We start from the raw sequence: 26240 nt of genomic DNA, 5'->3' as shown, positions 1-26240 counted from the left end.
ATTCTCCATGAAGACAAACTTCCCTTCATTTTCCCCCCTAATTCTTTTGCTGATTATTTTAAGAGAACAATTTCAGCTTCTCCATTCTCCCCCACATAACTGGAGTCCCTCATTCCTGATATCATCTTGTTAAACCTTCTTGGTACCCTCTTCAAAGCTTTGATATCCTTTCTGAAGTATAGTGCCCATAATTATACATGATACTTCAGCTGAGGCCTAACTGGAGATTTTTAAAGGTTTGGCATAGCTTCCTTACTTATGCATCTATTTCCAGAACCAAGTACAACTCAGTGTAATTGTCCTTGAAAATCAGTGATGTTTCCTGTTACTATAAAGGTTCCTTCAGTTCCCCAACCTCTTAGTTGATTTTTAATACCTCAGCCTACTTGGTTTTTGAACAGATTGAGAAAACGCTGTAAATGATCATTGGCTTTAAAGCTATTGAATAAAGGCAGTTATCTCAAAGATCAAATAAAATAACATTCCTTCTACGAAAAGAGCTAAACCATTCCTGTTTGCTGCAAAAACTGTACTGGGCGTTTTTGTGGGCCCTTGCTTATTAATGTAACTCTGAACGTTAAAGTCTCGGATCTTTGCCTTGTGCAGTCTGTGCAATACAAGCTGCACCATTGGAATATTACACGCCTGTGCTTCATAACCAAGCTGTGAGAACTGTACAATAAGCGATTGTCGTGCCGGCTGCTCTAAAAAGATCAATAGATTTTTGTGAATATGTGAATTTTCATCTAGCATTCTTACCATTAATAATCTTTTATTGTTCCTCAGAAATTTGCCTCGTGCTATTATCATCTCCATGCCCATAGTGACTGTTGTTTATGTGTTGACCAATATGGCGTACTTTACTACCCTGTCTCCTGAGTCAATGCTACAGACACAGGCTGTTGCTGTGGTAAGTGATTACAGTTGAATGATCATGAGCATCCATTAGTTTGAAACATGATTTTAGTGACATATATAACTAAGTAGTTTTGCCAATTTTTTTGCAAGTGACGTCGATGGCTCTGCATTTAGCTATTAATATTAATATTGTTCTTATTACTTCTATGAAATTTCACGGCTTCATCACGATTGTCTGACCAGGAGATATGAATCCTGGAGATTGGGTGGGTGTATACTGCACAAGATATAAGTAGCATTTTTCTTTTCTGTTTCACAGAAATTATTCTGTTTTTCCTGTAAATTTGATAACCCACAAAGGAGTTGACACGTTGCCCACAATGTTTGCAGAAAACTAATCCTTAGCATGGCTTCAAACTTTCCAAAACATGGACATGGATGCGTTTGGCTATTTTTACAAGTGCCTTTATATTTGCCACTTTTATTTAATCCGCATTTTGATTCATTGCATGGATCCTGAATGTGTTCTCTTCAAGAATGGCATAATCTGCACTTTAGATATCTCCATAACTTGTTGGATTGTGTAACTTGCAGACAGGGAGCACTTTTTAGGGCATGTGACTACAAAGCCGAGTTTCTATTCCAGTGTCTGGAACTTGTTTTTAAGATTCTGTTGTAAGGGAATTTCATTTTCTATAACTATGAGGTCAGGTGATATGGTTGTTTTCTGCTTTCACTCGTCAAATATCCTTTTTCTTGGGACAAGGAACAATGTTGGAAGCATGCATGGTAGAGTCTGTCTATTAGCTACACAATTACTCTGTTCATTCTGTTTCTTCTCCTACACTGTGCATGGAATTTTGTTGGTAAAATAAACCAATATTCACAGTCAAAAGTGGATGAAAATATTTTGGTATAAAAACAGAAAGTGCTGAAAAAGTCAGCAGGTCTGGCAGAAAGAGAGAAACAAGAGTTAATGTTTCAAGTCCAATGTGACTCTTCTCTGAAAAAACTTTCTGTTCTTATTTCAGATCTTCAGCACCCAGAGTATTTTGCTTTTATTTTAGAAAACATTTTGGTTCTGTATTGCCCAAGTTAAGCACCCTTTGAAGTAAGCATTTAAGTATACAGGTGCACAAAATCTAAATTGATTGCTTTAAATATTAGCCTTTTATGCTGAATTATTTCCAACCTGAAGTTGAATTGCAGTATTTGTTTTCTTTGTTTATTTTAAGACTGTGTTTTTCCTTATTTTTGTAGGAGTTTGGTAATATCCACCTGGGAGTGATGGCCTGGATTGTCCCTGTATTTGTAGGACTCTCTTGTTTTGGTTCTGTCAATGGATCGCTCTTCACTTCATCTAGGTAACCTTATTAAAATGTTGTAATTTTATATTTGACATTATTGCAATTAATAAACATGTATATTAATAAGCCTTTTAAATGTCTTGTCACGTATTGTTATATGGATTGGTAAATCACTGCTCCATTCTTGCAGCTCCTTGGCAAATAGTGTTTTTCAAAATCATTAGATTAACAAGCACTTCAACTAAACTATCTTAGGTATAGTTTGGTCTTAATATTTTGATGCTGCACTGCAGAGTGCTGAGACATCAGACAAAGATAACCATCGCCGATCTTGATTTTCCTCCCTCTTCCATTGTAGGGAACTAGATAGCTAGACTCCAGAATCTCTCATTGCATGTAAACATGGAAGGAAGATCCCAGGAATCCACCTGATTCCCTTCTTTCTGTCATTGTTGTCGCCTTCTGGAGAGTAAACTAGTGGTCATCATTGGGGTCACAGTGGAAGCCTGCAAGAACACTTTTTGATGGGACAGGGCACAAGGGTGGTACCTTTTCCTCTCTGCTAGCCTCAGAAAATTACCTTGTTTAGCCTTTTACAGAAATTTTTGTTTACCACTTGGGAACAATTCTGTCTCTTTAATTTGGGCTCTTCCTCTTCTGATGCATCATGGGCAGCACTACTGCATCTTCCAACCCCAATAGTGCTTGTTCACTGTTCCTGGCATTGATCCCACCCTGATTCTCTTCTAGCAGTGAAAATGCCTTGCAATAAAATTCAGACCAAAATGTTATAAACTATTTTTCATAAGTAACTTGCTCTCTGCATATCTTGCAATAGCATGGTTATCCGTTAGGTCACTCAGGCTGTACAATTGGTAGTAATCTGGACTCTTGAGTCAAAGGTTTGTTGGTCCAGTTCCCACTTCACCACATAATTTAGGCTGACACTTCAATGCTGTACTCAGAGCTCTGTGTTGTTGAACACGTTGTCTTTTGGTCGTGATATTAATCTGAAGAGTTGTCTGCTTGCTTAGTTGGGCTTAGAAACCCCTTGACTTCTATTTGTCCTGGCCAATATTATTCCTTTAAGCAAAAGCATCAAAAAAATTATTAACTTTCTGTTCATGAGACCCTGGAACAAATTGGCTGGCATTTTTCCCATATAACAAAAGTAATCCATTTATTGTGAAGCAATTTAAGACATTCTGAGAATTTGATAAGGCATTATATCGATACAACTTCCTTTTTTGTCATGAGATTCATACGGCTTCATTTCCCCAATAGAACAGCACTGGTAAGCTGAGTTGTGGAGAATCCAGTTCTGCTGGATTAATTGTATTATCAGCTTACCAAGATTTATAGCAGTGGAGTTAGGAGTTTTTCAACACAATGGCAACAATGGTAGCCAGCACAAATAATAAGTGCAAAAGGGCCTGGGAGCCCTTGTTCTATTGCAGGTGAAAGTAGCACTGGAGCCAATCTTTTCTTGGTCCAAAATTTGTTTGAAGAATGAAACATTATAGTTTCTAACTCAACTAGACCACAGCTTCAGTACCGGTCTCCTTACACGTGTTCAAGTGACACCCCAATTAATGCCCACCACCTGCTCGCCATTAAACAATTAATACAGTAAGGACCTGCCTTTCGCAACTTCCTTATTCGCTTACTTATTCATTTTCACTTACCCGCACTTGGTACTTTGTACACCGCATTTCCATCGTATGAGCAATGTTCGCTTATTTGTGTTTGAAAGGCCCAAATCTCTGCTCTGATTCTTTTATAGGCACACCATTTGGGCAGAGCTCAAGTGTGGGATCAGTTAACTTACCCCAAGATATCAGTTTAATTATTAATTAATTTTCAAAAGATCTTTATTTTATAATAGCTGTTCGCAAATGTGCAAATCAGCTTTGTCTCACAATGTAATTTGTTCCAGGTCAATAGATTTGGGAGAAGCAGTGAACACAAGTTTGAACTATATGATTAGAAATAGACTGGATATGAGGTGATTTGTCTTTTCTTGGAGAGTAGTGAGGTTCTGGCTGGTGTGTAGGTGTTGACTCTCCGAATACTTTGAGAGGGAACAGAATTAGTTCCTGCCAAGGACAGAAATCACAAAATACAGAATGTAAGTGTCTTTATAAATCTTTGTAATCCTTAGTTCATGGCATCTCCTTGGCTGGTTTCAGTGACCTGAGGGGAAGGGATTGGAGAGGAATTTTCCAGAATATATTTTACCCCTTGTTGGCCCTGGGTTTTTCTATTTTTCATTAACTGTGATTTTTAAATGGGTTACGAGTAAAACATCCAGTGCTGGAAATCGGAAACAAAAAGCAAAAATGTGGAGTATACACAGCAGGTCTAACAGCTTCAGTGAAGAGAAGCACAGGTTATTGTAGAGTACTGTAACTGCCCAAACCAGTACTGCCGTGCATGGCTGGAACCTATTTAAATGAATCTCCTTCAAAAGTGTGTTCCTTCTGTGCAGTTTTGCGATGTTTTGCAGGAACGTAACCCATGCGAATGGCGGGACTTAATACAATTAACAGCCTGTGCACAAGCCTTGCACTAGACATTTATGTAGGATACATGTACTGTAATCCATTTGGAATGGCCACTAAAGGGAGACCAGGTTAAATACATTGACCTGCATCAGCCCAGCCCCTGCCTAGTATTGTCTTTTCTAGCGCCCCTTCTTTCCCTCCCCTTCATCCTATGAATAAAAACAAAAATTGCTGGATAAGCTCAGCAGGCCTGACAGCATCTGTGGAAAGGAAGACAGAGTTAATGTTTTGATGCCGTATGACTCGTCATCAGAACTAAAGAGAAATAGAAATGTGGTGAAATATAAGCTGTTTAAGGGGGGGTGGGACAGGTGGAGCTGGATAGAGGGCCAGTGATAGATGGAGGCAAAGGAGAGATTGCCATAGATGTCATAAATAAAAGGACAAAGGGGTGTTGACGGTCGCGATATTAGCTAAAGAATGTGCTAATGGTGACATTAAGGGTAGAAAGCAGGACTATATACTACACCACATGAACTGCAGCTGTTCAAGAAGACAGCTCACCACCACCTCCTCAAGGGCAACTGGGGATGGGCAATAAATGCTGGCTGAGCAAGTGAAACCCACATCCTGTAAAAATGAATTTAAAAACAAGTAAGATGCCTGAAGGTGCCTCACAGGAGTGTTATTTAACAAAATTTGACACCGAGTCCCTGAGGAGATATCAGTGCAGATGATCAGAGGCTTGGTCAAAGATAGGGGTTTTATGGAGCATCTTAAAGGAGGAAAGAGAGGCGGAGAATTTTGGGAAGGGAATTCCAGAACTTAAGTCCTTGGCAGCTGAAGGCATGCCTGCCAATGGTAAACAAAGACTGGATGAGGACTTCAGCAGCAGATGAGGTGATGCAAGGGCAAAGTCAAGTAATGTTACAAAGGTGGAAATAGGAAGTCTTGGTAAGGGAGTAGAAATGTGGTTAGAAACTCAACTGGAGGTCATTGTAACACCAAGGTTGTGCAAAGTTTGGTTCAGCCTCAGACAGTTGCCTGAGAGGGATGGAGTCAGTGGCTAGGAAATAGAATTTATGGCAGGGTCTGATGACAATTGCTGAAGTGTTCCCAGTATTTAATTGGAGAGGATTCCTGCCCTCTAATACTGGAGGTTGGACAAGCAATCTGACAAATTAGAGACAGTGGAAGGGCCAGTTGATAGAGGTGACGGTGAGGTAAACTTGGGTGTTGTTAGCTGTGTTGCTGTGTTTTCTGAAGATGTTGTCGGCAACAGCATGCAGCTGAGAAGTAGCAGAGGCCAAGGCTAGATCCTTGTGAGACATCAAAGATAATGGTGCATGAGTGAGAAGCGAAGCCATTACAGATGATTCCCTGGCTTTGAGTGGATTGACAAGGGCAGCCCCATCTAGCTGGATGACACTGGAGAGGCTTAGGAGGATGATGCGGATGGGTCAAGAATCAGCATTTCCCAGGAAACTGAATTCATCTTTTAACATCAGTAAGTGTTTGCTTTCCCTGCTGCACCTGTTTTTTTTTAACCTCAATTGTTCTTTTTTTATTATTGCAGGTTATTCTTTGTGGGGTCACGAGAAGGTCACTTGCCCAGTCTCCTGTCTATGATTCACCCAACACATTATACTCCCTTGCCATCATTAATATTTACGGTGAGTAACTCCTGGTCATGTTTTACTGTGAAAACAAAGAGACAAATTGCTGCTCGACAATTGTTTGCTTAATTTTTTTTAATGGGCTTACAAAGTACAACACCAACCCCGTTATATTATTCAAAACAACTTGTGTATTTACATTACTGGGTACATGAGGATTTTCAAATAACCGCAGTAATGTTGTATAATTCCAATTATAAGTTACTAATACAGAATTGTAACATGCACAAATGGCAAACTACCTGGTGAGAAGCTATTTTGAAACCATCAATTTGGTTCCTGATATCTGCTGTTTGGCCCTTGATTTGATCCAGATTAAGATGCCCCAGGTTTGTTTATTTATTTATTTTTATTCATTTATGGGATGTGGGCTTCGCTGGCTGGCCCAGCATTTATTGCCCTGAGAAAGTGGTGGTGAGTTACCTTCTTGAACCGCCAAAGCCCACATGGTGTAGGTACACCCAAAAGTGCTGTTAAGGAGGGAGTTCCAGGATTTTGATCCAGCAACAGTGAAGGGACAGCAATATATTTCCAAGTCAGGGTGGTAACTGGCTTGGAAGGGAACTTTCAAGTGATGGTGTCTGCTGCCCTCGTTCTTCTAGATGATGGCAGTCATGGGTTTGGAAGGTGCTATCTAAGAAGCCTGGGTGAGTTTCTGAGGTGCAACTTATAGATGGTACACATTGCTGCCACTGTTCATCGGTGGTGGAGGGAATTAATCTTTGAGGAAAGGGTGCCAATCAAGTGGGCTGCTTTGTCATGGATGGCGTCAAACTTCTTGAGTGTTGTTGGAGCTACACTCATCCAGGCAAGTGGAGAGCATTCCATCACACTCTTAACTTGTGCCTTGTAGATGGTGGACAGGCTTTGGGTAGTCAGGAGGTGGGTTACTCACTGCAGGATTCCTAGCCTCTGACCTGCTCTTGTAGCCACAGTATTTATATGGCTAGTCCCGTTCAGTTTCTGGTCAAAAGTAACCCCTAGGATGTTAATAGTGGGGGATTCAGCTATGGTAGAGCCATTGAATGTCAAGGGGCGATGGTTAGATTCTCTCTTGTTGGAGATGGTTATTGCCTGACATTTGTGTGGTGCGAATGTTACTTGCCACTTGTCAGCCCAAGCCTGGATATTGTCCAGGTCTTGATGCACATGGACACAGACTGCTTCAGTATCTGAGGAGTTGTGAATGGTGCTGAACAATGTGCAATCATCAGTAAACATCCCCACTTCTGACCTTATGCAGGAAGGAAGGTTGTCAGTGAAGCAGCTAAAGATGTTTGGGCCTAGGACTGTACCATGAGGAACTCCTGTAGATGACTGAGATGATTGACCACAGCCATCTTCCTTTGTGCTATGAATGACTCCAGCCAGCGGAGAGTTTTCCCATTGTCTCCAGTTTTGCCAGGGGCCCTTGATGTCACACTCGGTCAAATGCAGCCTTGATGTCAAGGGCAGTCACTCTCACCTCACCTCTGGAGTTCAGCTCTTTTGTCCATGTTTGAACCAAGGCTGTGATGAGGTCTGAAGCTGAGTGATCCTGGCAGAACCCAAACTGAGCGTCAGTGAGCAGGTTATTGCTAAGCAAGTGCCGCTTGAGAGCACTGTTGATGACCCCTTCCATTATGTTACTGATGATCGAGAGTAGACTGATGGGGTGGTAATTGGTCAGATTGGATTTGTCCTGCTTTTTGTGTGCAGGGCATATCTGGGCAATTTTCCACATAGCTGGGTAGATGCTAGTGTTGTAGTTGTACTGGAACAGCTTGGCTAGTGGCACAGCAAGTTGTAGAGCACAAGTCTTCAGTACTATTGCTGGAATATTGTCAGGACCCATCTTCTTTGCAGTATCCAGTGCCTTCAGCCATTTCTTGATATCACACGGAGTGAATCGAATTGGCTGAAGACTAACGTCTGTGATGCTGGGGACCTCTGGAGGAGGCTGAGATGGATCATCCACTCAGCACTTGTGATTGTTTCAGTCTTACCTTTTGCACTGATGTGCTGTTCTCCCCCGTCTTTGTGGATGGGGATATATGTGGAGCCTCCTCCTCCAGTGAGTTGTTTAATTGTCCACTGCCATTCACGACTGGATGTGGCAGGGCTGCAGAGCTTAGATCTGACCTATTGGTTGTGAAATCACTTAGCTCTGTCTATCACTTGCTGCTTATGCTGTTTGGCATACAAGTGGTCCGGTGTACCTTCACCAGGTTGACACCTAATTTTTAAGTGTGCCGGTATTCCCTCACCACCTGCAGCAGATCCAGTCTATCAGCTATGTCCTTTAAAAATATACCAGCTCGGTCTGTGGTGGTGCTACTGAGCCACACTTGGTAGTGGACATTAAAGTCCCCCACCCAGAGTACATTCTGCACCCTTGCCACCCTCAGTGCTTACTCCAAGTTCCCCCAAGTGGTGTTCAGTATGGAGGAGAACTACTTCATTAGCTGAGGGGTTGGGGAGGATCGGAACGTCATAAGCAGCAGGAGATTTCCTTGCCCATGTTTAACCTGATCCAATGAGACGTTATGGGGGCAGGGGTCAATGTCGAGAACTCCCAGGGCAACTCCTTCCCGACTGTAAACCACTTGCCGCCACTTCTCCTGGGTCTGTCCTGCCAGTTGGACTGGACATACCCAGGGATGGTGATGCTGGTGTCTGGGACATGATCTGTAAGGTATGATTCTGTCAATATGATTATGTCAGGCTGTTGCTTGACTAGTCTGTGAGACAGCTCTCCAAGTTTTGGCACTGGACTCCAGATTTTTGTAAGGAGGACCTTTCAGGGACCCAGGGCTGGGTTTGCCATTGTCGTCATTGTTTCTGGTGTCCAGGATGATGCTGGGTGGTCCATTCGATTTCATTCTTTTTTATTGACTTTTTAGCGGTTTGTTACAACTGAGTGGCTTGCTAGACCATTTCACAGGGCATTTAAGAGTCAACCACATTGCTGTGGGCCTGGAATCACATCTAGGCCAGGGCAGGTGAAGACAGCAGATTTCCTACCCTGAAGGACATTAGCCAATCAGATGGGTTTTTACGACAATTGACAATGGTTTCATGATCATCATTAGACTTTTAGTTCCAGATTTTTATTGAATTCAAATTCCAGCATCTGCTCTGGTGCGATTCGAACCGAGAGCATTACCCTGGGTTTCTGGATTAGCAGTCGGGTGAGAACACCACCCCAGGGCCTGCTGAGAGTGCTGGAATTTTTGATTTCATCGAAGTGGGAGCACTAAATGCATTGTCAAGTCATCGTGTAGTTACGCTATTACAAGAAAAAAACAAGTGGGTGCAAAATTGCTGTTGAGGTTGTACAAGAGAAGAGGAAATTTGAGATTTACCAGTGTTGCTGGTTGAATAAGATGATGCATCACTACTCCAGTTGTTTGTGCTTTCACTAACTTGTGAACAAAACCGTGGAATTAAAAAAGGAATTGTGCAGCTCTGACAATTAAAGATTTGTTTGAAATATGTGTTATCTTTACATACAAGTGTAGCATGTCCTTTTTTCCCAAAACTTGTGCACTGGAGAGGTACAGAAGTTTTATGGCAGGCAACAATATACATAACAATAACATTTACACTTGTGTTGTGTCTTTAACAAAGAAAATGTCCCTATACAATTCACAGAGGTGTAAGGAATACAGAAAGGAACATTCAGCAATAGCAAAGATTTCGTCAGAGGATAGCTTTAAACATGGTGAGTAAGATAGAACTGGCAGAAGAGCTTAGAAGGGAATTCGAATGTTGGGCCTGGAAGCTGAGGGCACAGCACCAACTAGCTGGGCAAAAAGAGAGGTAAACAGGAGGCTAATGTCAGAGGAATAGAGGGATTAGGCAGAAGGGTCCACAAAAAGCAGGACAAATCCAACCCAGCCAATTATCGCCCCATCAGTCTACTCTCGATCATCAGGAAAACGAAGGGGGAAGGGATCGTCGTCCGTGCTATCAAGCAGCACTTATCAGCAATAACCTGCTCACTGACACTTAGTTTGGGCTCTGCCAGGGCCATTCAGCTCCTGACCTCATTACAGCTTTGGCCCAAACATGGACAAGAGCTGAACTTAAGAGTGAGGTGAGAGTGACTGCCCTGGACATCAAGACAGCATTTGACTGAGTATAGACTGGCAAAACTGGAATCAATGGCCCTGATTTTCAACATCTTCCGGCTCCACAAACCTAACCTGGAGAAAAAAGGCCCAGAAATTGGGATTTTTGTTCTGGGGGATGAGCTATATCAGAAATCGGGCCTACCGCCCCCAGAACCTGTGCAGAAGCACCAGGTGCGAAGGAGGTCTGGCTGGAAGGCCTGCCTTGGTGCTCTGACACCGTGTGAAAGATTGAAGAAATAATAAAGAACATCCAGCTGTCACCCGTCACTCCTCGCCACATGCCCCATCCATGCCAACCCATGCAACCTCATACCCTTCACCCACCCCTTATTGACCTCCATACCACCCATGCCCCTGTACCCACCCCATGGCTCCTCATTAGGCCAGCTCATTCCCTCTACTCATCCCTATGGTCCTTAATAGCCCCTATGCCAATATAGTGCCAAATCATGCCAACCGATGCCCCTCTTTGCCCTTATCCCTCCTTGACAGCTCACCTAGTATCCACCGTGAGCAAACCTCAGTAGCCACGCTGACATAAAATAAAATTATATGTCTATTGATGATGTCATGATTTTTAAAAAAAAATCTCATTGATACAAACACACATATGAATTAGGAGCAGGAGTAGGCCACTCAGCCCCTCAAACCTGCTCCACCATTCAATAAATTATGGCTGATTCGATTGTAACCTCAACCCCACATTCCTGCCTACCCCCAATAACCTTTCAGCCCATTGTTAATCAAGAATCTATCTGGTTCTGCCTTAAAAATATTCAAAGACTCTGCTTCCGTCGCCTTTTGAGGAAAAGAGTTCCAAAGATTTACTACCCGCTGAGAGAAAAATTCTCCTCGTCTCTGTCTTAAATGAGCGCCCCCTCATTTTTAAACAGTGACCCCTAGTTCTAGTCCCTCCCACAAGAGGAAGCATCCTCTCTACACCCACCCTGTCAAGACTCTTCAGAATCTTAAAGTTCATACACTGAAATTCCTTCAACTACTCTCTTACAAAAATAAACATTTCACTCAAATACTTCATCTCTAATGAAAACAAACATCTTTATTCCATTGTTAGGTTATTAAATCAGCCATGCAGCACAAATCCTATACAGATAGCCCTCAGGTTTATGTCAAAAGATTGAGTGAAATAGCCAGAGCTGATTTATTTCAAAGCTGTACACATTTTTAAAAAATTTAAAGCCCAGAGGAGTTAAACTCCTTGACTGCTTTGACAGTTCCAATGAGTTTTGAAAGCAATTTGACATATTGACAGTTCTTTGACAGCTTTCACAGTTCTTGGACACCTTCACAGTCCTGTGATGGCTTTAACAGTTCCAGTGCTCTTTTTACGCAAATTCATGTCTATTTTTAACACTCAAAAAGGGCACCTGACCTCTCCCAAAGGTACCTGACCTTTGGCACATTCTGACATCCACACACAGTGCCAATCGCTGCCATATGAACACACTCGACCTCTCCCTCCAGCAGCACTGCCGTACCCTTTTTCAAAGCTGCATGTGCCCCCAGTTTCATTTTATTCTTCGTCTCATCTGACGCCTCAACAAGAAACTTTTTCTCTCAAGTGCTAAGGAACGCAAGCTCCAACAACTCATCGACACCAACACCCATCTAGGACACTCCACCCCTGCCTGTCCCTCCGTCCCCACCCCCTTTTCCAATCCCAGCCCCAGCCGTGTATTCACTATACCCCCTGACCTTCCCCTCTCCGACGCTGAACGTTCAGTGCTCAGCAAAGGACTTAGTTTCATACCCTTACGCCCTCATCTCAATGAATTTCGGGCTCGGCACGATGCTGAACTCTTCTTCCGCCGTCTTCGTCTCCGGGCTCACTTCTTTGGGCAGGAGTCCTCACCCCATTTAACGGATCCTTTTACCCACCTCCAATATTCTCCCTCCACCTGGACCCCTCCCTCTGGATTTTTACCTTCTCTTGATCTTTTCATTGAGAACTGTCGGCGTGACATTAGTCATCTCAATTTCTCTGCTCCTCTCACCCATTCTAATCTGTCTCTCTCTGAACTTACTGCACTCCGTTCTCTCAGGTCCAACCCTGACATTGTCATCAAACCCGCCGACAAGGGTGGTGCTGTTGTTGTCTGGCGCATTGACCTCTACCTCACGGAGGCTGAGCGTCAACTCACAGACACATCCTCCTACCTCTCCCTGGACCATGACCCCACCACTGAACATCAAGCCATTGTTTCCAGGACTGTCACTGACCTCATCTCCTCTGGAGATCTTCCTCCCACAGCTTCCAACCTGATAGTCGCCCAACCTCGGACGGCCCGCTTCTACCTCCTACCCAAAATCCACAAACAGAACTGTCCCGGTAGACCGATCGTGTCAGCTTGCTCCTGCCCCACGGAACTCATTTCTCGTTATCTTGACTCCCTTCTCTCTCCCCTTGTCCAGTCCCTTCCCACCTACATCCGTGATTCCTCTGACACCTTACCTCACATCAACAATTTCCAGTTCCCTGGCCCCAACCGCTTCCTCTTCACAATGGACGTCCAATCTCTCTACACCTCCATCGCCCACCAGGATGGTCTGAGGGCCCTTAGCTTCTTCCTCGAACAGAGGCCCGAACAATCACCATCCACCACTACTCTCCTCCGTGTGGTTGAACTTGTTCTCACACAGAACAATTTCTCCTTTAACTCCTCTCACTTCCTCCAAATAAAAGGTGTGGCTATGGGTACCCGCATGGGCCCCAGCTATGCCTGTCTCTTTATGGAGTATGTGGAACATTCCTTGTTGCAGTCCTACTCTGCCCCCCTTCCACAACTCTTTCTCCGGTACATCGATGATTACTTCGGTGCTGCTTCATGCTCTCGTCGGGACTTGGAAAAATGTATTAATTTTGCTTCCAATCTCCACCCCTCCATCATTTTCACGTGGTCCATCTCTGACACTTCCCTTCCCTTCCTTGACCTCTCTGTCTCAATCTCTGGTGATAGACTGTCCACCAATATCCATTACAGGCCTACCGACTCCCACAGCTACCTCGACTACAGCTCCTCACACCCCGCTTCCTGTAAGGACTCCATCCCATTCTCAGTTCCTTCACTTCCGTCGCATCTGCTCTGATGATGCTACCTTCAAAAACAGTTCCTCTGACATGTCCTCCTTCTTCCTTAACCGAGGTTTTCCACCCACGGTGGTTGACATGGCCCTCAACTGTGTCCAGCCCATCTCCCGTGCATCCGCCCTCACGCCTTCTCCTCCCTCCCAGAAACATGATAGGGTCCCCCTTGTCCTCACTTATCACCCCACCAGCCTCCGCATTCAAAGGATCATCCTCCGCCATTTCCGCCAACTCCAGCATAATGCCACCACCAAACACATCTTCCCTTCACCCCCCCGGCGGCATTACATAAGGATCGTTCCCTCCAGGACACCCTGGTCCACTCCTCCATCACCCCCTACTCCTCAACCCCCACCTATGGCACCTCCACATGCCCACGCAAAAGATGCAACACCTGCCCCTTCACTTGCTCTCTCCTCACCGTTCAAGGGCCCAAACATTCCTTTCAAGTGAAGCAGCATTTCAGTTGCATTTCCCCCAACTAGTCTACTGCATTCATTGCTCCCAATGCGGTCTCCTCTACATTGGAGAGACCAAACGTAAACTGGGCGACCGCTTTGCAGAACACCTGCGGTCTGTCCGCAAGAATGACCCAAACCTCCCTGTCGCTTGCCATTTTAACACTCCACCCTGCTCTCTTGCCCACATGTCTGTCCTTGGCTTGCTGCATTGTTCCAGTGAAGCCCAACGCAAACTGGAGGAACAACACCTCATTTTCCGACTAGGGACTTTACAGTTTTCCGGACTGAATATTGAATTCAACAACTTTAGATCTTGAACTCCCTCCTCCATCCCTACCCCCTTTCTGTTTCTTCCCCCTTCCTTTTGATTTTTCCAATAATTTATATAGATTTTTCTTTTCCTATTTCCATTATTTTTAAATCTTTTATGCCCCCACCCCCACTCGAGCTGTACCTTGAGTGCCCTACCATCCATTCTTAATTAGCACATTTGTTTAGATAGTATCACCAACTTCAACACCTCTGTGTTCTTTTGTCTGTAACATCTTTTGATTTTGATTATCTGCTCCTATCACTGCTTGCTTGTCCCTACAACCACACCACCCCACCCCCCCCACCCACTTCTCTCTCCCCACCACCCCCCCACACCTTAAACCAGCTTATATTTCACCCCTCTCCTTGGATTCACCCAGTTCTGCTGAAGGGTCACGAGGACTCGAAACGTCAACTCTTTTCTTCTCTGCCGATGCTGCCAGACCTGCTGAGTTTTTCCAGGTAATTCTGTTTTTGTTTTGGATTTCCAGCATCCGCAGTTTTTTGTTTTTATCTCCCAGAGAGTACCTGACCTCGACCAAAGGGCACCAGATCTTGCCCATTGATGTTCTGGGATTATATCCAAAGATGTACCTTATCTCTACAAAAGGGTACCCTGGCTATCCAAGTGAATGTACAAGGTTCAGACCTGCTCTGATCAGGCCTAATCTGCACACTTCGGGTTTCAAGTACCCAGCTTCCCAAAATCACACGAATGGCGGCAGCTGCTGGGCATGTTCATTGATGACTTCTCAATGGTCAGTACTATTCATGACTCCTGAGATACTGAAGCAGTCCGTGTCCATATGCAGCAAGACCAGAATAACATACAGGCATGGGCTAATAAGTGACAAGCAACATTCATGCCACACAAATGCCAGGCAATGACCATCTCCAAGAAGAGAAAATCTGATCATCTCCTCTTGCCATTCAGTGACATTACCATTGCTAAATCCCCACAATCAACATCTGGGGAGGTTATCATTGAATTGTCTAGAAACTAAACTGGACTAGCCATTTGGATACTGTGGCTACAAGAACAGATTGGAGACTGGGAATTCTGCAGTGAGTAATTCACCTCTTGACCTCCCCAAAGCATGTCCACCATTTACAAGGCACAAGTCAGGAGTGTGATGGAATGCTCTCCACTTGCCTAGATGAGTGCAGATCCAACAACTCTCAAGACACCATCCAGGACAAAGCAGCCTCCCTGATTGGTACCCCATCCAACACCTTCAACATCTACTCCCTCCATACCAGCGCACAGTTGCAGCAGTGTGTACCATCTACAAGGTGCACTGCAGCAACTCACCAAGGGTCCTTTGACAGCACCTTCCAAACCTGTGACTTCTAGCATCCGGAAAGACGAGGGTAACAACTGCATGGGAACGCCACCATCTGCAAGTTCCCATCCAAGCTACTCACCATCCTGACTTAGAACTATGTCGCCATTCCTTCACTGTCATTGGGTCAAAATCCTGGAACTCCCTCCCTACAGCACTGTGGATGAACCTACACCACATGGACTGCAGCGGTTCAAGAAGGCAGCTCACCACCACCTTCTCAAGGGCAGTTAAGGATGGGCAATAAATGCTGGCCCAGCCACCAATGCCTACATCAGGTAAACAAAAAAGTATAAAACGTAATATGAAAGAATGTTACCTGGATGGAACAGTTTTGCAATGAAGAGTTTGTTAGTTGTCACGGACTGTTTGTGTCCACATTACCACAGATCAAAATACTCTATAGAGTTGTGTACGTGCATGGTGCAATCGGCTATAGCTTCAGTGAATCTGATTTTCTATTGATACCAAGCAGAGAGGCTTCTTAAAATATAGATAGAATCCTGACCCACATGATTGAACCCTCACACATAACAAAGATTACATAACGTAGCACACAAATAGCATCGACTGAAAGTGTAAATGCTTCAGCTGACTTGAAGCAGTAGACTCTGAAGTGATTCTTATCAAGATTGACAGCTCTGCTTGATAAAAGAATATAAATTGCTGCAGGTTGCCTTGTAACGGGCTTCAAGCTAAACTCGCTGCCTGTCCAACTGTGAAGTTTTAATGGTGAGAGTAGCAGGACTCTGATGTTCACTTTCTGTCCTTCCAAAAAAATTAAAGGAGAATTATTGTACAATCCAGTCTTTATGTATTCTGTGAGAGGTTGAGAATTGCTTACATTTCCTGGTTTGGCAAATGGTTTCCCTGATAGAAAGTTGTCAGTTGTTCGTTTTCTTTAGTGAAAGAAACAAGATGCAAGATAAAATTCCCTGGCACGTTACTAACAGCCTGATGCAATTTTTGACAAGAACAGGGGCTACAAATCTGTTTGCGTAGTAAACAAGGCCCGATGGGCTAGATTCACCTCTTCAGGGGCGTACATATTGGTGTGGGATTCCCATCCACCTCCCTGAGACTTCTGCAACCCTGACCTATTTTCTTGGATTGGGTGTTATTTGTTACGCAGGGTGGGCTTCAAGACTGAATCCTGCCACAATCGGAAGCCCTCACCTGCTGGAGCCAGGACATGTAGCAGTGGTTTAGCGGGATCACTACTACAGCACCAGATGAATTGAAGGTGGCGACATGGTGTTAATGTCACAAGACTAGCAATCCAGAGGCCCAGGCTAATAGCTGTAGGGACAGGTTCAGATTCCACCAACACAGCTGGTGAATTTTAAACTCAAATTAATAAATTTGGAATTAAAAGCTAGAGTCGGTAATAGTGACCATGAAACCATTGTCAATTGTTGTAAAAACGTTTCTGGTTCAGTAATGTCCTATGGGGAAGGAAGTCTTCTGTCCTTACCTGGTCTGGCCTACATGTGACTCCAGACCCACAGCGATGTGGTTGACTCTTAAATGCCCTCTGAAGTGGCCTAGCAAACCAATCAATTGTGTCAAAACTGTTATGAAGTCTAAAAGCAATGAAACAGGATGAACTATCAGGTGTTGACCTAGAGACCAGAAACAACAATGGCATAGCCTCTGTCAATCCTGCAAAGTCCTCCTTACTAGGGGCATGTGCCAAAATTGGGAGAGCTGTCCCACAATGAGTCAAGCAACAGCCTACCATAGTCATCTTCACAGAATCATACCTTTCAGATCATGTCCCAGACATCACCATAACCATCCCTGTCCCACTGACAGGACAGACCCACCAGTCATGGCGGCACAGTGGTATATACAGTCAGGAGGGAGTTGCCCTGGGAGTCCTCAGCATCAGCCCTGGACCCCATGAAGTCCAATGGCATCAGGTTAAACATGGGCAAGGAAACCTCCTGCTGGTTACCACCTACTGCCCCCCCCCCATCAGCTCCTTCATTTTGAACACCACTTGGAGGAAGTATTGAAGGTGGCAAGGGCACAAAATACATTGTGGGTGGGGGACATCAGTGTCCATTATCAAGGGTGCCTCAATACCAGCACTACTGGCCAAACTGGCTGATTCCTAAAGGACATAGCTACTAGACTGTGTATGCAGCAGGTGGTGAAGGAACCAATGAGGAAAAACCTACTTGACCTTGTCCTCACTGATCTACCAGCCGCAGATGCATTTGTCCATGATAGTATTGGTAGGAGTAACCACCACACAGTCCTTGTCGAGACCAAGTCCCGTCTTCACATTGAGGATACCCTCCATTGTGTTGTGTGACACTATCATTGTGCTAAATGGAATAGATTTCGAACAGATCCAGCAACTCAAAAGTGGGCATCCACGAGGCACTGTGAGCTAGCAGCAGAATTGTATACAACCACAATCTGTAACCTCATGGCGCGGTATATCCCCTACTCTGCTTTACCATCAAGCCAGGGGTTCAATGAAAAGCGCAAAGGAACATGCCTGAAGCAGCACCAGGCATACCTAAACATGAGGCATCAACCTGGTGAAGCTATAAAACAGGGCTACTTGTGTAACAAACAGCGAAAGCAGCATACAATGGACAGAGTTAAGCGATCCCACAAACAATGGATCAGATCTAAACTCTTCAGTCCTGCCACATCCAGTCGTGAACGGTGATGGACTATTAAACGACTCACTGAAGGAGGGGGCTTCACAAATATTCCCATCCTCAATGATGGGGGAGCCTCGCACATCTGTGCAGAAGACGAAGCAGAAACATTCGCAACCATCTTCAGCCAGAAGTGCCGAGTGGATGATCCATCTCGGACTCCTCCGGAGTCCCCAGCATCACAAATGCCAGTCTTCAGTCAATTCGATTCACTCCACTTAATATCAAGAAACAGCTGAAGGTACTGGATCCTGAAAAGGCTATGGGCCCTAACAACACTCCAGCAACAGTACAGAAGACTTGTGCTCCAATACTAGTCACGCCCCTAGCCAAGCTGTTCCAGTGCAGCTACAATGCTGGCATCTACCCGGCTATGTGGAAAATTGCCCAGGTATGTCCTGTACACAAAATGCAGGCGAATCCAACTTGTTCAATTACCGTCCTATCAGTCAACTCTTGACCATCAGCAAAGTGATAGAAGGTGTCATTGACAGTGATATCAAGCAGCACTTACTCAGCAATAAACTACTCACTGACTCTGGGTTCCACCAGGACCCCTCAGCTCCTGACCTCATTACAGCTTTGGTCCAAACATGAACAAAAGAGTGGAACTCAAGAGGTGAGGTGAGAGTGACTGCCCTTGACATCAGGGCAACATTTGACCAAGTGTGGCATCAAGGAGCCCTAGCAAAACTGGAGTCAATGGAAATCAGGGGGAAAGTTCTCCACTGGTTGGAGTCATAACTAGCACAAAGGAATTTGGTTGTTGGAGGTCAGTCCTGGGACATCATTCCAAGAGTTCCTCAGGCTAGTGTCCTGGGCCCAACCACCTACAGTTGCTTCATCAGTGACCTTCCTGCATCATAATGTCCAAAGTGGGAGTGATCATCATTGATTGCACAATGTTCAGCACCGTTCACAACTTCTCAGATACTGAAGCAGTCCATTTAGATATGCAGCAACATGTGGACAAAATTCAGGCTTGGGCTGATAAATGGTAAGTACCATTGGCACCAGACAAGTGTCAGGCAATGACCATCTCCAACAAGAGAGAATCCAATCATCTCCCCTTGATGTCCAATGGCATTACCATCATTGAATCTCCCACTATCAACATCCTGGCGGTTACCATTGACCTGAAACTGAACTGGACCAGCCATATAAATACTGTGGCCGTAAGAGCAGGAGAGAGGCTAGGAATTGTGTGGCAAGCAACTAACTTCCTGACTCCCCAAAGCCTGTCCACCATCTAAAAGGCACAAGTCAGGAGTGTGATGGAATACTCTACTCTTGCATAAGCAGCCCACTTGATTGGCACTCCATCCACAAACATTCATTCTGTCCATCACCGACGCACAGTAGCAGCAGTGTGTACCATTTACAAAATGCACCGCAGGAACTCACCAAGCCTTTTTATCCTTAGACAACACCTTCCAAACCCATGACCACCACCATCTAGAAGGACAAGGTCAGTAGACACATGGGAACACCACCATCTCGGAGTTCCCCTCCAAGCCACTCACCACCCTGACTTGGAGGTATATCGCCAATCCTTCACTGTCGGGGTGTCAAAATCCTGGAACTCCCTTCCCAACAGCACTGTGGGTGTACCTACACCACATGGACCTGCAGCGGTTCAAGAAGGCAACTCACCACCGCCTTCTCAAGGGCAGCTAGGGATGGGCGATAAATGCTGACATAGCCATTGATGCCCACATCCCATCAATAAATTTTTTAAAAATCCGTTCCTGGAGGTGCGTAGGCACTTTAAATATTATAATAAGACTACATACCTTATTTTTATTCACCATTTGAAATTTAATCCCAACCGACCAAACTTCCCATGCTAACCCACCAGCTAAACCAAGGAGAGGGACTGCTATTTTCCACTAGGCCTTTCCACTTAGCCGCTGGGCCCAGTGTGCCTGGTCAACCCCCTACGATTGGACAACTTCCTCTAATCCTTCTGACCTCCCCCATGAGGCCTCCAGTTTTCTCTCCCCTGTCAATGAGGTTTCCAACCCTCTCCCTTCCCAAGCCACTATTTATTTTTCAGCTTTATCACTTCACTTGCACCTCCCCACCATCCCCTCCACCCCACCCACTGGTCAGAATATGGAACTACTTGGTTCTGTGACTGCTGCTACTGCTTCCCACACGACTGGAACCCAAGCTTGTCAGCCATGTGCTCTTGTGGGTGGGGAACCTGTCAGTGATGTCAGACAGACAGTGCAGAGTCCACCCCCACTTCCAGATTTCCTGCACTCAACTAGACAGCACCCCGCATCCGACCATCAATGCCCCAAATTGTTTCACTAAAGAAGAAATTGATTAAATCTTTGAAGCTCCTTTTCTCTCCTGTTGCTGATGATGTTTTCTTTGTTCCTGTTTTTGCAGTGCTGCATGACTCTGATGTATGCAATCTCTAATGACATTTACTCTGTCATTAACTTCTTCAGTTTCTTTAATTGGCTATGCATTGCATTAGCCATTGTTGGAATGATGTGGCTGCGCTACAAGAAACCAGAAATGGAGCGACCTATCAAGGTAAGTGGGCAGCAACAATCCTGATGCATTTCACATGTGTACATAGGCAGCTTTGTGCATTGTACCAGAGGATTATCTTACTTGTGGCTGTAATATTATCAATTCATGCTATTCATTTTTAAGATAAATAGTACACCTAAACATTGGCTTTCCCAATAATTTCTAATTCGGCAATTTGTATCTGTAAAAAATAAAATCGGCCAGCCATCCAGGGGATAGTGCTCGGTAAAAGGGATACAATTTTTTGCGCATGGAGGAAGAGGTCAGAAGTCTTAAGTCAGGTACTCTGTGCCACCTCTACACAGCCCTTGGCGGTCATTTGCAGAGCCACTTTAAAAGAAACTTGGGGTTGGATTTTCCGGGCGTGCGGGCCCAGGAGCAGCCACAAAATGGTCTGCCACCTGCGATCGGACCCCGACCATGATTCCGTGCTGGCTGGCCAATTAATGGGCAGCCAGCGTGAAAGGCGTGCTGACGAGCTCAGCGCTGCCGGGATGGGGACGGGAGGAGGGCAAGCAGTAAAGCCTTTGCACGGAAAGCTCCCTGAAGTCACGGAGTTGCATCAGGGAGCTGAAGGACTTGTACAATCAAAAAGAATGATGTTAAAAACATTTCCCAACATAGAACTCAGTAACAATAGCAGAAAGATAATAAAAGTTATGTCCAAAAATTTTTAATTTTTAAAATTACTGTTGGAAGCCTCACCTCGCCTGTGGATGAAGTTTCATAAAAAATGCAACAGCTGCTTGGCTGATTCGCCCACCCACCAACCGTAAGGCTACAATGAAAACACTTAGATATTTGAATGTTACTTCCACCCTCAGCACCTTCCTTTCTGGTCTGAGGAGAAACTTCCTGGGAATTCCCAGCCACTCCTCCTCTTCCCTGACTACCTACCTTCCTTTCACCTTCCCACTTTCTATCCTTTTCCGATTTGAAAGGATGAAAAAAAAGGTTTAGGTCTATGAACGAACTCACAATTATCAGCTATCTCAGCTGATTCTCTTACAGTGTGAACCCTCTGTTCTTCCACATGAATTCTCACTACCGAAGGGATTGAGTCTTTAAATTCTTCCAAAAGAATTATTCCCTAAGAGCTGCATCTGTTGTCTCTATTCTTAATGCCTATATCCACAGGTCAAAATTATTTTGTTTTACTCTCTCAAACTCAATATAAATTTCCCCAGGCTGTTTTCTCATATTTCTAAATTTCTGCCTGTATGTTTCAGGAACCAATTCGTATGCACTCAAAATTGCCTTTTTCACCACATCATAATTCACCGATACTTCTTCAGACAGCGAAGCACATACGTCATGCATTCTACCCAACAACTTAGACTGTAATAATTACGTCCAGTACTCCTGTGGCCATTTCATCTGTTTAGCTGTCTTCTCAAATGAAATAAAGAACGTTCCAACATCTTTTCTCAAATTTTGGAAAAGTTTGTACAAATCTAAACATCTCCCCACTGGATTTTAGGTTAAAGGTTTTTTCATCATCAGAACTCTCCTCAGAATCTGAGATCTCTTTTTTTAACTTCCAGCCTTTTAGGCAGGTATTCTTTCTCTCTCTTTCCTGAAATTCCAGTTCCAGCTTTCTTTCTTTCCCCTGCCTTTCCGCTTGGTCCCTTTGAAATGCCCTTTCTTTTTTCTGCTACCTCTAGCTCAAGTTTTTTAGTTCCCTTGCTTGTTCAAATTCAAGTTTCTTCATTTCAAACTGTGACTCACTGCCTGGAAAATGTGGTCTCTCTTTTACCACTTCCAGTTTTAAATGCTGAGTTACTATGTCAACTATGTTTGCTTTCCTCTCCCCTTCAAATTAATTCTAACTCCAATTTATCCACCAATTCTACCAGCTTATTCTTGGTTAATTTCTGTAAACCAGGCAGAGTTATATTTTCCATCTGTAAAACAGTCTTAGCAACGCCCAATGCCATTTCGAATTCCAGCCTATATAAAAACCTCACAGCGACTCCAATTCCTGTGTCCATTGCCTCTTTACCTCCACGTACTTGTTAAAAAGGATTCACAGATCCCAGCCTTAAGATTGGACGGGCTGGTCTTTCAATGAGCTTAATGATCCTGTCAATGGCCTCAATTGGCCATTGACAGGTCAGCGGGTGGACAGCTGATTTTGTTGTCCTCCCGCCTTCCTAAAAATTTAAACGGACCGGGATGACGTCGAGGGTTTCTCCTGACATCATTCCGCGTGATTTTCCTGTCAACGAGCAGGCCCCGCCCCCAAATCACCGACAGGAAAATTCTGGCCATGGCTACAAATTACTACCATCATAACTGTTAACAAATTACCAAACTAATTTCCATTAAGGCAACAGCAACCCATAGACCTAACCAAACACCAGGCAAAGCATTCTCACCTTACAAATTCAAAATTAGATTATTTTTACTTTTTGGTTCCTGTGGAGACAGTTGGAGGCTTACAGCTGCTTTTGATCTCACATTGCCTCTGCCTTACACACACAAAACTGAAGTTATACCTAGCACTGCTCATTGAATGTAAATTCTCATTGTATCACCAGCCTCTTTGAACTCCACCTTTTAACAATAAAACCCCTTTCATAGTATCAATTTTATTAGTAATATAAACATATTGCTTGGTATCTGCTAGCTAGGTAGTAGTTTTTACCCCACTTCTTGAATGCTCTATTCAAAAAATGCAAATACACTCTATCTCTCTTATATTTCAAAACTAGTACACCTCAAAGCACCCAGACTAGCTGGCTTTAATCCAATTAAGCCACACATACAGACTAAACCTCTATTTTAAAAGAAAAATATTTCCAGTAATATATACATTAATAGCTTCATGACAAGATGTACACATATTTGTAAGGACAACACAAGTTACAAAAATTCTTATACTCTAGTGCTCACAGCAAGTACCCAGTCCTTGTAAACCTATGGAACCCTGTGGTCAGACACACCACACACTGAAACCAAGTGACAGATGCCACCCCAGACAGATGCTATGGATCTCTCCTCAACTCCTCCTAGACACTTGTCACACCATGAGCCAAGCAGTCTCACTGAATTCCGTCCTTCACACGAGGGATTCCAATCTCCACCCTCCAGGACCTTGCCTTGGAATCTTCTCCCAAACTGATGTTCTCGCTCAGACACTTTCCACGAGGGTTCACCTCCAAGGTTTCGAACTCTCCTTCTGATGTTCCTCTTCCCTGGGTCACCACATGCACTCAAGCTGTCTTCCATGCACTCTCTCTCACCAACTCAGCCTTAACAGTACATCACTGCTTCACATGCCCATAGCAAAGAATTACAGACCTTCAGTTGTCCCTTTGAACCTTCTTGCTTCTTGCAAGCTGTTCTCACTTTAAATCTGAAACTTGGAGCCTTTCTCTCTGCCCCTCACTCTTAACTTCACTTAACAGGATCTTTTCCCAGGTTCCTGTCCTTCCTTTAACTAGAAGATTACAACTCATGAAGTAAATCATATGACCTGATTTTGTTATCCTCTCTGAAGACTAGGAGAACAAGAAGGCTTGTGTTACAGAAACAAGGCTTTGTGTTTGACCTTTGGGGTAGGGCTCCATTACCAGGTTCTGTGTCTATGAAGCCGTACTCAATTCATAAGGAACAAGGGCCCACTTATTGGAGTGATCTCTGGCACTAGACCAAAAAAAAAACCTCTGTGAAGTCTGTAAGGTTAAGTAGCCATCTCCTTTAAATGATGTACTTCATGATAGAAACATTTCCGTTCCAGTCTTTTAGAGCAAAGGGTTGAAAGACTCATCGAAATATTCAAAACAGAACCGTGGGCTAAAAGGATATCAGCAAGGAAGTATTTTACAGTTTGTCAATGGCTCTCCTCCTTTCTAATATACCACATTGTTTTACAATATTAATATTGTGTTTGAGTGAACTTCAGCCATTCTTCACCAGCCCCTTTGTATTAAAACTGATCTGTAGTACTGCAGATGGCTTTTCTATTGGCGCAGAATGGTATAAATTCAGTGATGTTTGTGTCGAGCTGATCTGCTCCCTGGTTCAAGCGTCCTAGAAAATAAATGTAGATGAAACAGCCAAATTGATTCAAATAGAAATTCAGTAGTAATTAAGTTTAAAGAAGCTTTTTTTAAAGCTCTTTCACATCTTTCTTATCTCTTGCAGTTTAACATCCTGCTCCCAATCTCTTTTGTGCTAGCCTGCATTTTCTTGATTGTTGTATCCATATGGATGACGCCTGTGGAATGTGCCATTGGATTTGGCATAATCTTGTCTGGACTTCCAGTCTATTACATTGGTGTTTACTGGCAAAACAAGCCCAAGTGGCTCTTGAATATAATCTGTAAGTATGATCACAATAAGGATATATGATTAGTAAAATAAAAATCTGACTTGTGACAAAAGATTAGTTGCACCCTTCAATTTCTGAAGCAGAAGTGTCAAGTAGTCTAGTCCTTTAGATATCTGCTTCGTATTATTTTTTGCTGTGGCCATGTGCCTTTGAGGCTTAAGACTGAAATGATTAACTTTTCAAAGAAGAGGGTCCATATTGCATCATAAAGTGGTAACTCATTGGGAAATCCAGAGATTTTCTTTTAATTGAGATAATAGGGGAGGTGGTGGCATAGTGGTATTATCTAGCACTCCAGAGACCCAGGGTAATGCTTTGGAGACCTGAGTTCAAATCCCACCATACCAGATGGTGCAATTTGAATCCATCAAAAATCTGATGATGACTGCAAAAACCCATCTGATTTGCTAATGTCCTTTTGGGAAGGAAGTCTGCTGGCCTGTGTGTGACTCCAAACCCACAGCATTGTGGTTGACTCTTAAAATAAGGGGTTAGCCAGCAACACCCACATCCCATGAATGAATTTAAAAATGATATGAATGAGCTGCAGCATTGGTTAAATGGTCAGTAGCAGTGACTGCATTCTTGCTTGGTCTTGGAATTATATTAAATAAAAACAGAAAATGCTGGAAATACTCAGCAGGGCAGGCACTATCAATGGAGAGAGAAACAGAGCTAGCAGCCAGGATTTTCAGGCCCTGGCGCAGTGGGTCCCACCACAGTGGATGCTAGTGAGCCAATGAGTCCATTGACTTTGGCGAGGCCAAAAAACTCTGCCCAGCGTTTCAGATGGATGCCATTTGTCAGATCCAATGAAAAGTTATAGACCTGAAACATTAACTGTTTCTCTCTGCGTGGATACTGTCTAGCCCGCTGAGCACTTCAGTATTTTCTGTTTTATTTTAAATTCCCAGTGACCTTGATGTTTCACCTTGTACCTGAACGACATCGGAGAGTGGTGGCTGCTGACCTGTGTTGGCAGTGAAGTATTTAGGGC

General features: G+C 44.0%; 1 protein-coding gene across 1 annotated transcript in view; it reads left to right on the top strand.

The window, feature by feature from the left end:
- slc7a5 (solute carrier family 7 member 5) overlaps positions 1–26240 on the top strand; it is an 88141-nt gene that overhangs the window by 57924 nt on the left and 3977 nt on the right. Inside the window, exons 5-9 of the mRNA XM_041191165.1 lie at positions 787–910; positions 2119–2222; positions 6246–6342; positions 20758–20907; positions 25057–25234. Of these exons, the coding sequence (XP_041047099.1) occupies positions 787–910; positions 2119–2222; positions 6246–6342; positions 20758–20907; positions 25057–25234 (653 nt within the window). The remainder of the gene's footprint in view (positions 1–786; positions 911–2118; positions 2223–6245; positions 6343–20757; positions 20908–25056; positions 25235–26240) is intronic.

This window comes from Carcharodon carcharias, chromosome 7 (genome assembly GCF_017639515.1).
Source record: "Carcharodon carcharias isolate sCarCar2 chromosome 7, sCarCar2.pri, whole genome shotgun sequence".
Lineage (NCBI taxonomy): Eukaryota > Metazoa > Chordata > Chondrichthyes > Lamniformes > Lamnidae > Carcharodon > Carcharodon carcharias.
This window is presented reverse-complemented; position numbering and strand designations above follow the sequence as displayed.